Source organism: Catharus ustulatus, chromosome Z (genome assembly GCF_009819885.2).
Source record: "Catharus ustulatus isolate bCatUst1 chromosome Z, bCatUst1.pri.v2, whole genome shotgun sequence".
In the NCBI taxonomy this organism is placed as follows: Eukaryota; Metazoa; Chordata; class Aves; order Passeriformes; family Turdidae; genus Catharus; species Catharus ustulatus.
In genome coordinates, this window is record NC_046262.2 from 50351815 (window position 1) to 50368727 (window position 16913).

Genomic DNA, 16913 nt, shown 5'->3' on the forward strand with positions numbered 1-16913 from the left:
TTTGTGGAAGTATCACAGAAAAGTGAGGTTTAAGTTTGGGTATCTGAAATAAAGATTGAGTTATAAAATGCAGCCCTTCCCACAGTTGTCTTCTCTTTCCTTCTGAGAGGAGAAGTTGTCATGTATAGTCCACGGCCAGATGTTCTCTCTGTGTCTTCTTTCAGAGTTTCATGGAAGACGGCTTTGATCTGCTGCTTCACTAGGGTGCAACTCTAGTTTTTTGCCTGACTCCTACAGCTGTTGCTCCTGCTCATTCAGAAGTGATTGATGCTTCCAACGTATGAATTGTTTAATCCTCCTACACTGTCAGACCTCTCATGGATGATGAATTTTTGCTGAGGCATGTTTAATTGTTCTCACAGGCCCTGGGCTTTGTCAGCTTCTTTTTGAAATTCCATTTCAATTCTGCAAGTTGTAAGTGCAGTAAATGGTGTTCCATCTGCGCTGCATGAAGCCTCCCTGTAAATTCAAGTGTTAGCTTCTGCAAGGATGCTTTGTTTTTTATACTGGACAGTCTGTCACGCAATCCACACTCCAGACAAGGAGTCTATCTCTAGATCAGTGGTGCACTTGCTGTGGGCTAGTGGAACTGTCTCCATTATTACTTCAGCTTGTCCATAATTTCTGAAAAGAAGCTTCTGGTTGCACCTATTTGAAAGTGTTCCCAAAGCCAGGACTTCGGTTTGTCAAAAACATTCTGCAGTTCAGTCACGGAGCTGGTTATTGCAGCATGGAAATGAACTAGGAAGCCAACTCTTCCTCTTCACAAACCAGCACCTTATGCCTGTATTTGGATTCTCCTACAAGCACTCGAAATCCAGCACCTCCTTTTAAGCCCCTTGTCCAGGTCAAAAAGGATCAAGAAGACTGGGCTAAAGCTTTAAGCCTTTTAGCTACCAAAACAGCAATCACAGCTCCACACAACTCATAAACCAGGCCCTTTGGTTCTTCTTTTCCTCAGCTTTGCTTTGTCTTGATTGTTTTCCTTGTCAGCAGGGAGAGAATTATTTAGGCTCCTGATTTTCTGGTTCATGGATTTGTGGATGTTGACCTGGTCCTGGAAAGAGTCTCTTTGGGAAGACGTAAGCACACAGTTGGCAGTAGAGAGGACACAGCCACACCTCGCTCCTTTTTGCCCACTCTTATGGATTGCATTCTCTAAATCCTTTTTTAAAGTGCCTGCTAATGTTCTGGAGATTGCCCCAGGTTCGTAAGGGAGAAGAATTAGAAGTTTGTGGAAGTTTTGTATACATGGAGAGAAGTGAAAAACACCACTATTAAGTACAGGTGCAAATAAGGAAGAATAAAATAAAGAGCAACTGTGCATTCACTATTCCATACAAAGGATTTGGAAGTCAGCAGATCTGTTTGTGGCAGCTCACCATTACTTTAAAGCCCAGTAATCTCAGTTATCACACTGAGTATATCCTTCAGAAAGAAAATATGCCAGAAAAAATCATCTTCTTCCACCAGTCACTCTGAATTCTGCAGGAATAAAAATGACATGTTTTGTTCTGAGCCAGTTAGTTGGTGAGAAGAGAAATCCTTATGAAAGCATGGTAGTTATAAATTGGACAAATTAGTCCTGATCCTAGGAAGCTGGGTTTTGAAGTATCCAGCAGTTTATTCTCCATTCATCAGCACCTGAAGCATGGAAAAATTAGTGCAAATTAGTGCAAAAATTAGCGCAAAATTAGAGACAGGAGGAGAATTGGAGTAGAGAGGCTGGAGATTTTGGGATTGTTCCACCAAGCAGAAAATGATGGAAAGGTTTTAGCCTTAAACCTTACTGCTGAGAGCAAAACCGCTTATTTAATAACCCTATTATTCTCTGTTGCTTTTGGGGATTACACCTCCGTTGCAGCCAAGGATTTTAGAGACATTTAACTGACTGCAATGTCGTGGTGCATGAGGGGAAAGGAGCTATTTTTTTGCTAAAAAACATGCCCTTCCTGCTAGCCTACTGTCATCACTGTCACAGGTGCTGGTATGGCAGAAGATGCTTTTGGGTTTGATCTCATCAGCTAGATTTTCAGCTGCAAAAAGGCAGCTTAGACATCACAGACCCCTGCTGAAATTCAAGATTCATGTATTTTTTAAGATGTAAACAAATGGTGTAAGTGTTTTGTTAGAAAATAATTAATCTCTCTCTGACTTGAGACATGTATATCCTGTAGGATAAAAGTGTAGCTCTACACATGAGTGTTTCTAGTATACAATCTTTTGCTTTTGTGCCTTCCTTGTCCCAGGGTCCCATGTTGTTGATTTTATTTTGGGTTTAACCAGACGGCTTTTAATCCCTTTCCTTATTCTTGTAGTTATGCTCTGACCATCTCTGGGGAATAAGAGGCTCCACTTTGTTGCCCAAAACGTTCCACCTGGTTCTGCACATCTATAGGTGAGCCTACCTTGGGGTGATATCTGAAGTCCTCCCACCAAAATCATCCATGTCCATCAGGAGCTTGGTGCACCAAAAGCCAGTTTCCAGCAGTACCTGAATCAGGTCCCTAAAGACCAGCTCTACTGATTCCAAAGGGCTGGGATGGGGGGTTCAAAGCCCACCTGCAAGGCCTGGGACCACCAGAGAATCCCTCAGAGCAAATCTGCCTGGAGCTGCCAGGACTGAGCCTTGCAGGTGACACAGGGACTGAGATTCCCTGGAGTACAGCCCATGGAAACACTGCAGCTGCAATCTTCCTCTGCAGCAAGAGGACAATTTCTGCTTCTCCTGACACTGGAATGGCATCAGCACTGCTGCCCTCTACCTGAGCAGAAAAACAATGGAAAAACTTTCCTGAACACGTGATCCCTTGCAAAGATGTGTAAAATCATTCTGATGACTCATTTGGTCTCCAGGCCCACAAAATATACTCTAAATATACTATATAAATATACTGCACAAACAACTCCATGGAGACGCTTTCTGGTGGCCTTTTTACTATTACTTTGTAACACTGAGCAATGCAATTCTCCTTTTCCAACCCAAAAGACTCTTTCACTCGGTGATTCTGTCTGCAGGATTCAGCTAGCTTGTGTTAGCATCATTACTTTGATCAAAACCTTTGCTCTGGGTCAGCTCGTGTGGCCTAAACTTCCATTCTTCTACCTCCTAGTTCTGAGGTGCTGATGCTAATCTCGATGATTGTGGGACAGGAGTGTAGTTAGTCCAGTTTCTGGAGTTAATGCACGATGGGTTAATGTGTAAGGTGTAAACTGAGAACACAAGTATTGTTTCTGTGTCACCTCCTCTCTACTGCTCATGCCCTTCAGGGACTTGGAACACAAGTTCTGCTAAAGAGAGAAATGGAGCAGCAGAGTAGCTCACACAGGTTTCTCTCATACAGTTGTCATTTGGGTGGTTTCACAAAGAAAGGAGAGAGAACAAGGCTTCCAAACTTTGGAAAGATTGTGTTTTTATGCTTTTCTGAAGCCTGCCTTTGTGTAGCCTGTGCACCACCTCCTCTATTTGGCCTCTGCTTTGTAACTTCCCTCTCAGTTGGGACTTGCCCACTTTGGCCATATGAGATCCTGTTTCTCTTGCCTAAAGAGAAGAATGAAGCAGCACGTAACTTGCCACACTGCACTTGATTGCAGAGGTCTGGCAATACAACCTCTAAATCTTCCAAAACCCTGGAGTGTTCCCTTCCTTGCCACGCTGGGCCTGAACCGCTCAGTGCCTTTGCAGCTGTGTGCTCCAGACGGGTTGTCCCATTCGTGGCTTTGTGCTGCTTCCGAGTGGCCCAAGGCTCTCCCCCTTACACAGGGTTCCCTCCCCACCCCATAGCTGCCCCACACCACCTGCCCTGTAGAGATGTTGTCCCTCTCACCCTGGTGCCCCCCAGTGCCAGCCGCCCCTCCAGGAAGGGCAGGAGGAGGGAGCAGGCCCCGCTTATCCCCCTTTCCTGGCACTTACTAGGTATGCAAGAGTAAAGGAGGGCTGAAAGGGCACGTCCTCTTCACACTTCCCTCTCTCCAACCTTTGGGGCATCAAGGCACTCTGCTCCAGGGGATGCGAGGGCCTACACTCACCTTGCCTTGCTAAGGTGTCCTTCTTCCTTCTCTAAGGCCTGCAATTGCCTGCTTGGTGTGAGCTGACTCACAAATGGGGAAAACCAGATGCTTTCAAATGAAGGAAACTATCCTGGGTAACTAGTGCAGATTTTCAGCACTAGAATTCCACCCCTGCAAAGAATCCCAGAGAATGAAGTAGGTTGGAAAAGAGTGTTGAGGTTATCAAGTCCAAGGTATAAACTACGACCTTCTCATCAACTAAATCATGGCACTGAGTGCCACAACCAGTCTTTTTTTAAACGAGGAGAGGCTGGGTCTTTGCAATGGCATTGATTTTCAAATACTATCCTCAGCATGTGATGTGTGAAGAGCCCAGCCTAAGGCTCCTCAACGACACTGCCTTGCCCACCCATTGTATACAGGGAGAACCTCACCATGGGAAGGACTTGTAAAATCATGGCTCAGGCCTGCTGCTCCATTCAAAGAGGAAAGGACTGGGGGAAAGTTACTCAGCTGCATTAGGGGTAGAAAATCTATTGTCAAGGTCAAAAAAGCATTGTGTGCTCACATGGTGGTATGTGGTGATTAGTTGAATTACGTTTGTTACGATTGAAAATTATGTCACTGATGAAGGCCTGACTGCTTCCAAAAGCCTGGTTTTTGCAATCAAGCAGCTCTCCTTCACACGTGCCTGGGGATTCTGCATCACTACGGACCCCCACCTCACACCCACCAGATGAGGATTTGTCTATGCTGAGTCACCAGGAAAGCAAGCTAAGCCTGGCATCATTATTCCATGGGTAAACAGAGTTGATTTCCAGAGGAGTCCCACGCACTTGTTCCCTCCTCCCAGCCAGTATTCTCTTTTCACTCTCAAGTTGGCTCCTGCATTTAACTTGGGACTCTTCAAGAGAAGTAAGTGAGTACATGCCATTTCTACTGGCATTTGGCTATCCAAATGTCTGCAGGGAATCTTACAGGATACATACAGCCTGGGCAAACACCTGGGAGAGTGTGGCTTTGGACTGCTCCAAAGGGGCCTTTGTTGGGCTTGCCATCTGCAGGGCATTGCAGAGCCGTGGGCCGCAGGCTGCTGCCACAGCTCCAAGGCCACAAAACTGTGGCAGCCCAAGAATGACCGCACAGCCCTTCTGCATGTTCTGAGAGGTTAAGTTGCCAGAGAAACTGCAAGCAGGATGAGAGGAGCTTTGCAACAGGAGCTAAGCCAGCATCTCCTGGACACAAAGGGAGGTCAGGCTCCAAAGTCAGTCAAAGCAAAGGTAAACATTCACCCATGTGCTCAAGAAGCAACTGCACACTGCAATACTGCTGGAATTTATTTCTGTTGCTTCTTTTGTCCCCTGAATGTCATTGAAGAAGTTTGGCTTTTCAGAACCAAAAAAGATCCTAGAAGGTAGAAGCAGATTTGCTTTTAGTTCAAGCCTTGGAGACCGAAAGTAATTTTTGCTTGCATGTCTTGAACACTGGCTGGGCTGGTGCATTTTCTGAGCTTCCCTGAGATATCTTGAGCCCTGGCTTAAGGACTGTGAGGATGTTTTTGTGGCGCTGTATGCCTGAGGAGAAATTCCCAGGCTTTTCCTTGGCATCATCTGTACAGCAGATTCTATTGCTGGGAACAGCTATGGCAACAAACCCAGAGCAGCTGCCATTGTGAGGTCAAGGCAGTGCTGTCAGTGCTGCCATTGTGAGGTCAAGGCAGCATGGCGTTGTCCCGGGGTGCACAAGGCCTGGTTGCCCAGAGCAGCTCTTGCACTCGCCAGCTGCAGGAGGATCCTTGTGATCAAGGAGCTCTCAGCAGAAGGCCTGCACCCCAAGAGGAGTTTTGATTCTTCTCTTGTGTGGTGTTCAGTGTGCAAACCCGCACAGCATTGCTAAAATGATCCGGCAAGTCTGTGCCGCGGTTTGCACTGTTTTTACTGTTGGTTATGCTGGCTACTACCTGACGCACCTGACGCGTAAGTAAAGGTTTATCCTGCGAGTCACATCACCTGGCCTGTGCTTCACCCTGCTCTTTTTGCCCAAGTAGTGAGCCAGTTTGTTTGGGAGCAAAACGACCATTCAGATGCCACCGCTCTGGTTGGTCTCCTACAAACAGCGTCATCTCCCAAGGGGGTGTCTGTACCAGGTGGTGGGCCAAGAAGATTTGCAATATAGGCTGCAGCGGTTGCGTTCCCTCCACGTGGCCGTGCACAGCAATGGAGTCTGTCATTCCCTCAGTTTGCTGCTTCAAGCAAGAGCACCTGCATTTTCAGATTCTAAGGAGAGATCCTCTGAAGTACTTCCACAAACTGTGTGGTTCTCTCTGGGAGTGAGAGAAAGCATCTTTTCCTGGACATTCTGACACTGAGAGGCCTTGGTTGTCTGACTTGACCCTTTATGGTGTGCCAAGACAGCGATTCCCTTGGCCATGCAGCACAAACTCCAAAGCAGTTAGGGTTTGCTGAAGCCAGGAGCTGTTCCCAGGCTGCTTCAGCAGAGAGCTGCCCCAGAGAAGAGGGCCCATGGGGGAAGCTTTCCTGAGCTATCGTCTTCCACAAATTGATGGAAACTCGTGTGTGAGATTTCTAAAGCAATCGAGAAAATGCAGGGAAGAGAAGAGGAAAACACTGCATGAACAGCAGGGCAGAAGTGAAGTTCTGTCAGTTAAGGGAAAACCAGCACTTCCATGACCGTGTTTCTATTTACCTCCTGAAAAAAGAGGCCCAAGTGTAGACAGAGCCTAGGCTAGCATCGCTGTTGTTCCCTGGTTGGCCGTGGGAAAGAACATTTGCTCCTGGAGGCGTGTTGGGAAAAGGGAAATGTTCTCTGTTTGGACTAAATTGTGCTGTGGGACTCCTCAAGACAGGCTCATTTCTAAGGGCATCTGGCTTCTTCTCCTTTGCTCGCTGCAGGTCACCTCACGCGTGGATGGAGGCAAACCTGTCCTTTGGTGAGTGGCAAAGGAACCTGTGACGTCGCTGGTGTAAGAACTGTGGGGCAAGCTGTGCACTTGGCCTGTTGCAGGAGAGTGTAGAGTGCCAGCCTGGCACACTGAGAGAAAGCCCAACTGGCTGTTGGCCTCAGCAGTAGCAATGAGAGCACTGGCTCTTTCCTAATTTTCCAGTGCAAAGCCTCTCAAGAGATGAAAGCCAATGGTGGCAGCCCAAATGCACTGCAAGAGGAGTCCCTGCTAATTCACCCATCTTCATGGGGTTTTCATGACTCAGAATGCCACTTGTATCAAAGTCTATGATTTCCCCCTCTGCTGGCTGTATAGCCAGCTCAACAGAAACCAGCTCCTAAATGATTGTCTGCTCCCAGTCTCTCTCTCTCTCTCTCTCACTGCTGTCTGTCTGCAGGGCTCAAGAGCAGGCTCAGCACCTCCTCTGGCTCTCTCTCTTGTTGACAAAGAGGTTGAAGAGGAGCAAAAGGACATCAAGCCTCCAGCTGCAGCGCCTCCACAGCCAGAACCTGCAGAGCCAGTGAGTGGCACCTGGGCTTGGCCCTGCATTGTGGTGCAGAGCCAAGCTTCATGTTGTGGATGACCCAGCCCTTGGTGCTCGTGGCTGAAGATGCTGGGAGCTCTGTGCCTGCCATGGCCTAGTGCTGCTTCTGCCAAGCCAGGCACTCCTGACTGTTGGCGTCTGACCTTTGACATTGAAGCATGACTTTGCTGGGTTGCTGGGAGGGCCCAAGAATGTCTCTTGGGGCATTAATTTAGTCCCAGCATAGAAGTGAGCCCCTTGCTGCCCAGTGTCTGTGCAGGCTGCCTGTGCACAGCACGCAGACAGGTCCAAAGATGCACATCACAGCCTTGCAGGATACTTAGGAGACGCTGGCCCCTCTCCATGGCCTAATTACCTTCAGGCACAGTGTAGACTGTGCTTCACTTCCGCAAGGTCACAGCAGAGTTTGGTGAGGAGAATCCTAGGCAGCTGCGCACTGGAAAGGCCGCTGGGTCTCGCAAGGGCTGGAATGTGGCTCTGAAGGGCCACTCCTTAAAGCCTGAAATACAGAGGGGAAATCAGTGGAACAGATCAGAAAAGGCACATGCTCTGGCCTTCTGGTCAGACACCTGCACGCCTGCTGCAGGGTGATTTCATTGCCTAGCAGAGCACAGAAGTCAGAAAACAACAAGGCTCTGGGGCAGCTCTCTGGTCTCCTTCTGGATCTTTGCCAACGCATCAATACCTTGTTGCAGTCGTCTTGCAGAAAAGTTGACCAAATGTAGCATGGAATTGGCCAAGAGCTCCTGCATCAAAGTAGCCTTTGGAGTTTTCCCATTGCCTTGGAGCAGGGGACATCCAAAAGCCCCCAGCAGAAGAGGCACTGGCTGACAGCAGCTCCCTGAGGCCTTGCCTTTGCCATGTACTCTGTGGGCCATCCATGCCAGCCCCCCTTCTGACGGGTGATCCTTTCCTCTCGCAGCTCGACACACGCTCTGCACTTCAGCGTGCCGCCGGCACTCCCCCAGCTGCCAGCGCATCGTCCAGTAGCCCAGCCCTGCAGCCCCAGCCAAGAGAGGAGCAGAGCCTGAAGAGCCTGAGTACGTCTGCTGCTGTATTTCTTTGTCTGCCAGGGCACGGTGTTGCCTGCACTGTGTCTCGGTGTTGGCCGTGGCAGCAGTTCCTCCTGGCTTTAGTGTCTCAGAGGCCTTGGGCCTCCCTGCAGAACCTGTGGCTGTGCTCTGAGGCAGCGAGAAAGCGCTCGGGCTGCTCCTGCTGCCTCTGAGGGCAGCTGGCACTGCCTTGGCTCTGCCTTCTGTGCCAAAGACAAAAGCAGGGATGATTGTTTGTGCTTGAGCAGAAGGCCGGCACCTAGTGAGTGACCAGGCCCCAGGCAGCTCCCTGGCCCCGGCTGTTTTCTGGCTGTGGTTTTTACTCCTCCTCTGGCTTGGACACTTTGTGCTCCAAAGTGGCCCTGACAGTGAGGGTTGATGTGAGTGCAGAAGCTGCAAAGGCCTTTCCTCTGCTCTGGGGGCCCAGTTCTTAAAGGCCCGGTTCTTCATTTGGGCTTATCACATGAGATAAACTGTGCTTCAAGGAAAGAAAGTCCTTCTTGGAAAGGCCAGCTGCTCAAAGGTGGAGGAGCTTGCTCTCCCACTTGCTGCTCTCAGCAGCTGGAAGCCAAGTGACTGCAAAGGGCCCAGAGCTGGTGACAGTGGGGCTGCATTTGGGATCATCTGTGGAGTGGCCTCTCTGTTTGAAAGTGAGTGCCCTGCACTGCTTTTGTCCGTCAGGGAGCATTGTGAGTGTGGACCAGCCAACGAAGAAATACACAGCATTTGAAGAACTTGGACGAGGGTAAGAGTGATGCCTGCTCCTTCTCCAAAACCATGGGCCGAGTCTTTGGCTGCTGCAATATCAGGCGTGAAGTCAGGCAAGCTCCAAATACCACCAGACTCTGGCTTGGCCTCCTGCCATCACTCAGGACTGCTGAGTCAGAGCACTCTGAAGGCACCATCAAAGGCAACTTGGTGCTGGCAATGTCCTGCTTGCGGCAAGGAGCAGGACCTGGAAGATCTCCTGCCTCTGCAGCTTTACGGCCTAAAAGAACACTTTGGCACCCAAGAATTGTCAGATTCTCAACCACAGTGTTTTGAATATAATTTTTCTCTGCTTTTTTACACGAGCATGCATGCACACCCACACACAGACAGAGCTCCCCTTAGGTTTGGAGCTGACCTGACTGGGGGTGTGCCTTGGAGATTTGCAGCAGCCCTTGGTCTTCATGCTGGAGCTCAGTTTTCTCTTGCACCCCCTGCCTGGCATGGCAGAGGCTGGTGGGATACTGGCTGAAGAGATGCTGCAGCCAGGCATTTTCTAAACAGTCCAGGCAGCCTGGAGACATCTCCTGCCTGGGCCTGCTTTCACTGCCAGGGACTAAAGGGTTTTCTCTGCTGCCCTTTTCTTTCTAGGGCATTTGGAGCTGTTTACAAAGCCCTGGATGCCAGCACAGGACAACAGGTAAAGTGTCAACACCCCCAGCAGATTTTGCAACTCTGAAGCACTTTCTGCACTGTTGTCAGCTCAGCCCAGAGCTTTGGCTGGCTGCTCCACGGCTGCAGCAGAGGCTGTTGCTCTGAAGCACAGTCTCGGCTCAGAGTGCAGAATGCATTTGGGACGGGCTGCGGTGCTCCTCCTAAGCTCTGCTGTCTAGTCCAAAGGAGGTTTGCACACCTTGTTGCATCACTGCTCCAGCACTTGCTCTGTGCTCCCTGAGATCTCGGTCAAGGAGTCACTTCTCAAGTGAGTGGTCTTCAATGTCCTTTTAGGTGGCCATCAAGAAAATGATTCTTCAGGAGGACATGTCTGAGGAGCTGGCTGTCAATGAAATCCTGGCCATGAGGGACAACAGGAATCCCAATATTGTTACCTTCTTAGACAGGTTGGGCTGGTGTCATGTCACTGTTCCTTTAGATAGTGCAAGCCAGAAGTGACCAAGCTCTTTGGTCACTACAGAAAAGGGAGCTGTTGATGATTTCTGTAGTCATCTCTGGGGCCTGGGGGGCAGGTGGCACTTGGTGTGCAATGATCTCTTCTGGCACCTGTAGCTTGGAGAGCAGTTTCAAAAGCCTGCCTCAGGCCTGGGGTGAGTGAGCTGTGTCCACTCCTCTCTCGCCATGCTCTGCTTTTCTTCTTCCAGCTACCTGGTTGATGGGGAACTCTGGTTGGCAATGGAGTTCATGGACGGCGGCACCTTGTCAGACATCCTCAGGGCAGTGTACCTGGAGGAAGGACAGATGGGCGCTGTCTCTCGGGAGGTGAGGGATCCCGCTTGTGCTTCCCCTGGCCTGCCCAGCACGGTCCTTGTCAACTGGTGGGAAGGAACAGCAGAGATTTCTTGCTCACAGCTTTGTTTTGGAGCTGCTGCCACACCATGGAGAAGAAGAAAGAGCATCTGAAATGAACTGCCTGCCGTGTCCCTGCACTCCCTGGGCTCTGTCCTTGCACGCTTCCAGGCTGTCTATCCTCTGGCGCTCACGCTCACTCGCTTACTTGGTTTCACCTGTTTTGTCTTGTCAGCTTTTCCTCTCAACCTTTGCATTCAGCCTGTAGGACTGTCCTGCATTCCTTGCCATTCTAAGCAGGAATGCAACTTGCAAATTTTCAAGCTAAGGGCAATGGAGATGTTCTCAACCTCCAAGGAGAGCATTTCAGCACAGATATCATTGGATTCTGGAACACATCTGATGTGCTGCTCCTTCCTCTTCTGCCACAAGGCTATCAAGAAAATCTCTGCCATGGCACAAAATATACTTCTTCCTGCTTCTTACCAAAACCAGGAAGGGTTTAGGAAATTCAGATACATTGCAAGAAGACAGAACACTTTTGATAGTGTTGAAGCACCATCCTCTTCCCCTTTCTCTTTTCTCACCATGACGATGCACCCTGCTTCCCAATTCCAGGAGAAAGCTGTCAATCTCTTTGGGCCCTTTTCTTTCCTGTGGGATGTAATCAGCTCCTCAACTTTGACCCTTCCCTCGGTCCTTTCTCTCTCAGTGCCTGCAAGGACTGCATTTCCTTCATTCCCGCCAAGTCATCCACAGAGACGTCAAAAGTGGCAACATTCTCATGGGCATGGATGGATCTGTGAAACTGGGTGGGTATCCCTGGGCAGGTGCAGCGTTCCCAGCAGATTCTCTGGGGCTACTTTTGGGTGACTACCAGTTGCTCAGAAATACTGCTGGGCCAGTGTGTGAAGGGTGAGGGTGTTTTTGAAGAGGCCAATGCCTTTTTTTTCTGTCTCTGGCCCCACAGAAGCAGAACACGGCTGCCTTTCCAGCCAGTTGCACCATGGCCTTGTCAGGCTTGGGCTGGGCAGTGCTTTTGCCAGGTTTTGCAGGGGGAGCTGTCTTTGACAGGGTCTGTTTTTCTCCTCAGCTGACTTTGGCCTCTGTGCTCAGCTCAGCCCTGAGCGCAGCAAGCGCAGCTCCAGGGTGGGCACTCCCGGCTGGATGGCACCAGAAGTGGTGAGAGGCGAAGCCTACGGCCCCGAAGTGGACATCTGGTCACTGGGGATCGTGGGGCTGGAAATGGCAGAAGGGGAAGCTCCTTACCAGAGGGAAGCCCGTCTCAGGGTAAGGCGCAGCTTCAAATGGGGGCTCAGTGTGGAGAGAGCTGTTGTGGTTAGCAAAGGAGCAGTTGGAGTGTCCTGTTGCATTTGCTGTAGGTGTTGGAACTGATCGAAAGGAACGGGCCCCCAAAGCTGCAGAACCCCAGGCAGCACTCGCCTCTCCTGCGCGACTTCCTCCGGTGTTGCCTGCAGGTAGATAAGTACAGGCGGTGGTCTGCCCAGGAACTCCTTCAGGTAAGGAAAAGCAAAGTGGCACAAAGGTCTGTGAGCTGAGGGCACCCGCACAAAGGCAGGGAGAGGAGGGTGGGCCACGTGGGCCTGGCTGAGGCAGGCGCAGCCCAGGAAGGCAGAGGGGCAGATGGTGGCCTCGGTCCTTTTTGTGCATCTTGCTGGGAGCCAGAGGAATCCTGCTTGAGCCTGTGAGCACAGAATCTTGCAAATTAAGGGTTCCTTTCTTTTCTGGTTTTTCCTTTGGGTAGCATCCATTTGTGATCTCAGGTGATCCTGCCTCCAGCCTGGCTGCTCTGATCATCTCAGCCAAGGAAGTGCAGGAAGAGTGGACAGGAGATGCTTGTGCCTGAGGAGGACTCTGTGCCGTGCCAGCTGAGAGGAGTGGAAAGGGGATGAATGGTGTTTAGGCCGAGATTCAGCCATCCCCTGAGTTCTATAAGGATCTGTGCCATAGATAGGAAATTTAATATTTTTTTATTTTGTTTGTTTAGTTGTGTTCAATTTAAACCTTAGTTTCATTTTGTCTTAAAAGAGGAAGTTAGAAAAATTAGGGATAATTAGGAAATTATTTTTAAGTACTATAGTGCCCACATAGCTTCATTGATAAAGAATTGTTCAGCTAAGAATAGTGTATTGTTAATGGAGGGAAGCTCTGATATCTTTTAAGTAGCAATGGGTGAATCGTCATAATAAGAATTAAGCTCTGAGAGGAAATGCTTTGATACAGCAGAACTGGATCATGCTTGTGCTATGAGCTGTCAGCCTGAACAGGACGCCTGGAGGACAGAATGATGAAGGTGTAGAAGTTGCTAGAGGATACTTCGTTTCAATACTTTGTTTCAACCAGATTGGCAATAAAATTCTAAAATATCCAGCGTGATGGAAGACTCCTTTCCTTGCCATGCTGTAGCTAAGCTGTACAGTCCTTGTCAGAGGCCCAAAGAACATGCTTTGGGGAGCAGCTTTGCTCTACCTCAACTGGGGAATGCCCATGGGCAGTTGAGAGAGAGTCCTAGTAATGTACACCAGGTAATGAGCTCACATTCAGGACAACACCAGCATGGAGATATGCAGTCCTTCCTGGGCCTCTTGTCCTGAAGATGTCAGGGTGATCAGCAGGAATCACCATTTTGTTTTTACCCTCCTTGCGCTATGTTGTCTGTGCGATGTAATGTCATTCTCATAGTGGCATTAGGCCTTTCCTCCCTGGTTCCTATTTTCCCCATTTTCACCCCAGACCCACCCCAGGACCCTCTGGGCCAGTGTCATCCCCCATGGATGTGTGACACCGCTGGGGCCCCTGCAGGGCCCTGTTCCCACTCCACTGCCTCCTTGGCCTCTTCCATATCTGGCTGGGCTGCTGCAGCCTGGTGCTGACACAACATGTCACACCTGCCAGTGTCCAGCTGGATGGAGGAGCCCCTGCTGCCCACGGCTTACCTTTTCCTGCCAAGTTGTGGTTCCATTTTGACTCTGTCTGCTGGGACACCCACAATGAGGGGCTACTCATAGACTGGATGCTCACTGAGTGGTGCCCATAAGCCTGATTTCCATGCCTCCCTGACGGCAATGGAAAAGAAGGGACAGGGTCTTCATGATTTGCAAGGAGCCATGAAGCCATTTATTGATTCACAAAGCAAAGTTTATATACTTTTTCTATTGTTACTAAAAATAGCGCTCCAATAATATTCATGTAACTAAGGTATATTGCTAAATTGTAACTAGATAACATTGCTCAATCTAGGCCCCTTTTTGTAACTAGATAACATTGCTCAATCTAGACCTTGTTTAAGCTAGCTAGGTAGATACAGTATTTCCTGCAAATCCCCATAGAAACTGCAGGCTAAGCGCTCTGCACCAAGTCCCTTCTTATCTCTTACATTTCTTCTCCAAAATCCCGCTTGTTTCTGCCAAGGCTTGGGCCTAGTCACTCCTGCCAAGGCTTGTGGCCTGCTACAGCTAACAGATCCACCTCGATAGTGACAAGCTGAGCAGTACTAACAGTTCTGCTCTCCAGTTGTGTTCCCACACCTCCCCACTCCTCCTACCCCTAAGGCTGCCTCAGCCTTCAAAACACAATTTTCCATAGTCTAATAGCTTCTTGTGCTTTACTTAATGTAAGCAGGAGTACAGTAATTTCACGATTATAAGCCACACCATTTTGACTAAAATTTTGCTCCCACCCTGGAAATGCGGCTTACACTCAGGAGCGGCTAATATGTGAAAAATTTTCTGAAATTTCCAACCCCGGAAGTGCAGCCAGGGTGCTGAATCAAGCATCTGCCAGTAAAACCCGGGATTGCGCGATTGTTACAAATTGGTAACTCTGTTGCTTGGCGGGTGAAGGCGGGCTCCATGCTGGCAATGCGGGGGTAGGGGGGAGGCAGGGGCTCCCTCCTTCAGGCAGCGCAGCCCGGGGGAGGGCGGGGGGCTCCGTGCTGCCATCCCCACAGCTTGGGGCAGAAACAGAGGGCTCTGCGCTGCCATCCCCATGGTTCGGGAAGGAGGCAGGGGCTCCGTGCTGCCATCCCCACAGCCCGGGGGGGAAGCAGGGGACTCCCGCCCCCGCCTGCGGCCGCTACCACAGGAGCAGGCAGGCTCCACCCCTGCCTGCCGCCACGGGAGCAGGGGTGCTCCTTCCCCTCCTGCCACTGCCGCCGTGGGTGCTGGCGGGCTCCATCCCCGCCTGCCACTGCGGGGCAGCGCCGGGCCGGGGCAAGCGAGCCCGGCAGCAGCGGCGGCCAGCCCCAGGTGGTCCCACTGAGCAGCAGCGCCAAGCTGGGCCACCTGGCCCCGTTGGCAGCCCCGAGTGGGCTGAGTCCGCACGGCCCGAGCTGAGACGGTAAACCCCACGATCCCGCGATTCAGTTACTACTTGGCAACTTTGTTGCACACGGGTCCTTGCTATGAACAACAGAGCGGCTTATAATCAGGTGCGGCTTATGCATGGACAAAGAACAAAATGTTGCCGACACTCGGAGATGCGGTTTATACTCAGTGCAATTGTGAAATTACTGTACACGCTTTTGATTGTCTTTATTCTAAAGTTAATAGAAATAAGCTGATGTAGTCCTATATTTTGCCATTTAAGACATGAAGCAACTGCAAAAAGCCGAGAAGCTTTCTGCGCAGCTTTTAAGTAAGTAATTTCATGATGATAAGCCGCTAAATTTTGACTAAAATTTTGGTCCCAACCCGGAAGTGCGGCTTATACTCAGGAGCAGCCAATATATGGACAAAGTTGGGAAATTTGCCAACCCGGAAGTGCGAGCCTGCAGCAGCCTCAAGCCAAGCCAGAGCCCGCACAGCCCCAGCAGGGTGGCGGTGGGGTTGATCCGAGCCCATTATATTTCTCCGTATTTTTTTTGGTGTTTTCAGTCTTGTACGGCTGCCCAGCTGAGTGGCTATTTAAAGGCAAAGCGGATCCGTTGGAAATGCTTGCAAAATGACCACACTATTGTTCGTATCTTTTTCTGCTTGTTAATTAAACTTGCAGGATACACTGCCGCAGCTACTATCTGTATCTTTTTTCGTTTGGAAATAATGTTTCCATGGTCAGCACCTGCCAGTAAACCCCACGATTCTGTTACAAATTGGCAACTTTGTGAAAGTTCACTGAGAGTGAAAGTGCAGTTTATAATCCTGTGCGGCTCACATATCGATGAAGAACAAAACGTTGCTGACACCCGGAAGTGCGGTTTACAATCAGTTGCAGCTTATAGTCATGAAATTACTGTAATTTGAAAATCTCCTTCCTTTTCACTCAGTTTGATTGTCCTTGGCTGTCATCTTTTAAGCTACATCACTTGTCTATAGATTCATAAAAAACCCCAGTAAACCCAGGGAAAATTCACTGTACTTTGTGTTTTACCTCTTCTAGAATGGTTGAGGCCCTTGTGACCTTCCTCTATCACCTAGAATTTGATTTCCATCCTGACTCTGGCTAAGAGCAGTACAAATGTAATTTATTAACTGCTAGCAAGATCTGCAGTTAGAGCTAAGCATGATGCTTCTCTCTCTCCGTTGAATACACACTTTCGTGTCTAGGTCTCATGATTTCCAGGTACACCTAACCCACTGCCAAGGAGAAAAGTCTCACTATTGCTGGTTTTGACATTGGTCTTTTTGTGGGATTTTGGTCTGTGTCTACAGCGTACTGAATCTTTGTGCCTTCAAGCAACATTTCTAAGCATAGTGGGCAGTGAAGTCCAGATGCTAATTAGTTATGGTTTCTTTAACTCTGTGTAACATATGGTACAATATCATAAAACGTCTTACTTTTGAAAGTTACAGGCATTTAAAACTTAGGTTTATTCTTGTTAACACTTTTCTTTCTTCCCTTCAGAAAGCTGCGTGTCCAAGTACTAATTTCTTTCTCAATTTGTTGAAGCTTTACCAAAATACGAGGTTTATACTTTACAGTCAGCTACTGAAATAAAAAAGGAACACGTGATGAAATTTCGACTTCTGAAGAGTGGTGTATGTTGGGGTGAGAAGGGTAAGAAGGGAAATTATTTGAAAATAAATTAAATTTAAAAAGGGAGCCCTCGTCCAATATTCTAGTATTTGAATATGAGACTAAAAAAACTATTTGA

General features: G+C 49.2%; 1 protein-coding gene across 1 annotated transcript; it reads left to right on the top strand.

Moving 5' to 3' along the window:
• The first annotated feature begins 5207 nt into the window (after positions 1-5207).
• LOC117010279 (serine/threonine-protein kinase PAK 3-like) lies at positions 5208-12668 on the top strand. Its single transcript, XM_033084584.1, has 13 exons — positions 5208-5291; positions 5882-5987; positions 6924-6994; positions 7371-7493; positions 8440-8557; positions 9251-9314; positions 9929-9977; positions 10286-10398; positions 10657-10774; positions 11514-11613; positions 11895-12091; positions 12184-12321; positions 12567-12668. Exons 1-13 carry the CDS (start codon positions 5208-5210, stop codon positions 12666-12668), a joined length of 1383 nt encoding a protein of 460 aa, XP_032940475.1.
• Positions 12669-16913: the final 4245 nt, after the last annotated feature.

What these genes read in the sequence shown, in the direction of transcription:
- LOC117010279 (XM_033084584.1), top strand. Translation starts at nt 5,208, where the DNA reads ATGAGAGGAGCTTTGCAACAGGAGCTAAGCCAGCATCTCCTGGACACA. An exon ending in CAAAGTCAGTCAAAGCAAAG is followed by an intron (nt 5,292 to 5,881) that starts GTAAACATTCAC and finishes TGTGGTGTTCAG; the next exon opens with TGTGCAAACCCGCACAGCAT. An exon ending in TGGGCGCTGTCTCTCGGGAG is followed by an intron (nt 10,775 to 11,513) that starts GTGAGGGATCCC and finishes TTTCTCTCTCAG; the next exon opens with TGCCTGCAAGGACTGCATTT.